Below are 2,601 nucleotides of genomic sequence, written 5' to 3'. Positions count from 1 at the left end.
AGGGTCTGTAGTGACGCCTCTAGCACTGAGATGCAGTGCCTTAGAACGCTGCGTCACTCGGGAGCCCAAGGGCCTAATGAATTTATTTAAAATGACTGATTTCCTTATGAACTGTAAAATCTTTTAAATTGTTGCGTTTAGATTTTTTTCAGTGTAGTTAGTAGTAGCCTATCCTACCACCCTCAAGCTCAATTGTAGTCTGTTGCACCATTGTGACTTTGGTATTTTAAGATAACAGGAGAAGTATAAAGCAGTTTACATATATTAAATAATAGAGAAGACAGGAAGTGCTTCACAACAATTGGAGCAGTTAAAAATCTATTTGTGTTCATCTAACAGCCATGAAGTTATGAGCTATGAAACTGGAACACATAATAATACACATGGAAGAAAACTATATGGCTTATCATTATGGTATATGCTGTCTTTGTCCTGAAGGCCTTTACGAAGGAAGCTTGTTTTGTATCAGGGAATAAGGCTGTTGATGTTCAAAAGTGTGTTTCTGGATTCTTATAGTAAACATACAAAGTCAACAGGATAAAGAGGACAGGATTACCTTGTGGACTTTACCTCAGAGAAGCCCTAGAGAGGAAGGACACAACCTGAACAACATCAACACTGTAAAACACACTCATCCTTACTCACTCTCTGGAGGTTGTCTAGAAAGTCATTGAGTGTGAACCTTCCTTAGACGTAGTCAATCAGTCTGTATTATATTCCACATTCAAACATAATCATTAAATGTGTCCACTTCCACACTAGGAAGCAATAATTGAGTGTGTCCTCCATCCCTCAGACATAGTCGTTGAGTCTGTAGCCACTGCTGGACACTGAGGTGCGTGAGGGAGTGCGGTTGCCATTCAGTGCGGCAGGGGGATAGTAGGGGGGTGCTGGGGTGTTTAAAGTGCTGAAGACAGGGGGAGGAGGAGGGTGGTGATGACGAGGTAGATGGAGGGGGAGGGCGTTCCCGGTCCGCCCCTCACAGTTCCAACAGAGCACTGCCCCTCCCATCAGACTTAGACAGGCCGAGACATAGCCCAAATACACCGCCATGCCAATCTCATACTTCATACCTGCAACACATAGTAACATTTCTTGTTATTTATCTGAACAGACAATTATAAGCAAAAGCTGAGTTCTAATACAATACAAGTAAATACAGCAGGACTGATAGAATTAATAGTACCTTCAGGTACGATGGGGTTGTAGAAGTCGAGGATGACATCATTGGTTGTCCAGCAGACAGTGAAAAGGCAGAGCATGCCTGCAGACAGGAAGCAGACCCCTCCGCTGATGGCCAGGACGTGCTTGGTGGGGGAGCGTCGGGCACAGCGTGTACACTTCATCCCTGTAGAGGACACCAGGACTGCCAGGGTGGAGGTCAGACAGGATAGCACCATCAACGCCCGCGCTGCCTAGAGGGAGGGAGCAGGGTCGAGGGAGGAGGGAGGAGAAAGGAATTTAGTATCATAATGGCTGTTGCTCAAATTAATCCATTCTATGAATCAATCAATTAACAAATCAATGAATTAACCAATCATTCCTACCTGCAGGTCAGGTGGCAGAGCCAGCATTGAGCGATGTACTTCACACTGGTAGATGCCCGTGCTGTGCCACACACACTCCATCCAGAGCCCCTTCATGTATGCAGTGGCTGTGATGATGTTAGAGCCCACATATGACGTCCGCCGCCAGTGGGGGAGCACCGTAGCAACTACACTAACTACAAGCCCCAACAGACCCAGGAAGAAGCCCAGGAGCTGGACCACCATGCTGGCCATTTCGGCAACATCTGCTGATGGAGAACTACACACACAGAACTTAAAACAAAACTAGCTCACACACTGCACTGCTACACCCAAGACAACACACACAGAACCACCCACACAGAGCCACACACACAACCACACAATAATCCCTTTGAGACGTGAGTTTAATATCCTATTATTCTCGTCTTTAGCTCTGGTTCCCAGCTGTACAGTTGGAACTCCAGTGGGTCTAGAGTCAGTCACAGTGTTGAAGCCATCCCGCAGTGGTGGTCTCTTTGGGGCTCAGGGGTTGTGGTTTCGCTGGCTTCAGTGTTGTCTCCGGAGCTCTGTACAGTGACTTCAGTCTCTGGGGCTAGGCTTCAGTGTTGTCTCCGGAGCTCTGTGCAGTGACTTCAGTCTCTGGGGCTAGGCTTCAGTGTTGTCTCCGGAGCTCTGTGCAGTGACTTCAGTCTCTGGGGCTAGGCTTCAGTGTTGTCTCCGGAGCTCTGTGCAGTGACTTCAGTCTCTGGGGCTAGGCTTCAGTGTTGTCTCCGGAGCTATGTGCAGTGACTTCAGTCTCTGGGGCTAGGCTTCAGTGTTGTCTCCGGAGCTCTGTGCAGTGACTTCAGTCTCTGGGGCTAGGCTTCAGTGTTGTCTCCGGAGCTCTGTGCAGTGACTTCAGTCTCTGGGGCTAGGCTTCAGTGTTGTCTCCGGAGCTCTGTGCAGTGACTTCAGTCTCTGGGGCTAGGCTTCAGTGTTGTCTCCGGAGCTCTGTGCAGTGACTTCAGTCTCTGGGGCTAGGCTTCAGTGTTGTCTCCGGAGCTCTGTGCAGTGACTTCAGTCTCTGGGGCTA

At 48.4% G+C, this 2,601-nt stretch overlaps 1 protein-coding gene across 1 annotated transcript; it reads right to left on the bottom strand.

The window, feature by feature from the left end:
* Positions 1-248: 248 nt before the first annotated feature.
* LOC139547220 (claudin-14-like) lies at positions 249-2,304 on the bottom strand. The gene is made up of 3 exons (XM_071356300.1): positions 1,548-2,304; positions 1,187-1,415; positions 249-1,073 (listed from the first exon to the last, which is right to left on the bottom strand). The coding sequence occupies exons 1-3, from the start codon at positions 1,779-1,781 to the stop codon at positions 793-795; spliced, it is 744 nt and encodes a 247-aa protein (XP_071212401.1). The 5' UTR covers positions 1,782-2,304; the 3' UTR covers positions 249-792.
* Positions 2,305-2,601: the final 297 nt, after the last annotated feature.

The sequence above is a fragment of the Salvelinus alpinus genome, chromosome 20 (genome assembly GCF_045679555.1).
Source record: "Salvelinus alpinus chromosome 20, SLU_Salpinus.1, whole genome shotgun sequence".
In the NCBI taxonomy this organism is placed as follows: domain Eukaryota; kingdom Metazoa; phylum Chordata; class Actinopteri; order Salmoniformes; family Salmonidae; genus Salvelinus; species Salvelinus alpinus.
This window is presented reverse-complemented; position numbering and strand designations above follow the sequence as displayed.

What these genes read in the sequence shown, in the direction of transcription:
- LOC139547220 (XM_071356300.1), bottom strand. Translation starts at nt 1,781, where the DNA reads ATGGCCAGCATGGTGGTCCAGCTCCTGGGCTTCTTCCTGGGTCTGTTG. An exon ending in CTCTGCCACCTGACCTGCAG is followed by an intron (nt 1,416 to 1,547) that starts GTAGGAATGATT and finishes CCCTCCCTCTAG; the next exon opens with GCAGCGCGGGCGTTGATGGT. An exon ending in CAACCCCATCGTACCTGAAG is followed by an intron (nt 1,074 to 1,186) that starts GTACTATTAATT and finishes TATGTGTTGCAG; the next exon opens with GTATGAAGTATGAGATTGGC.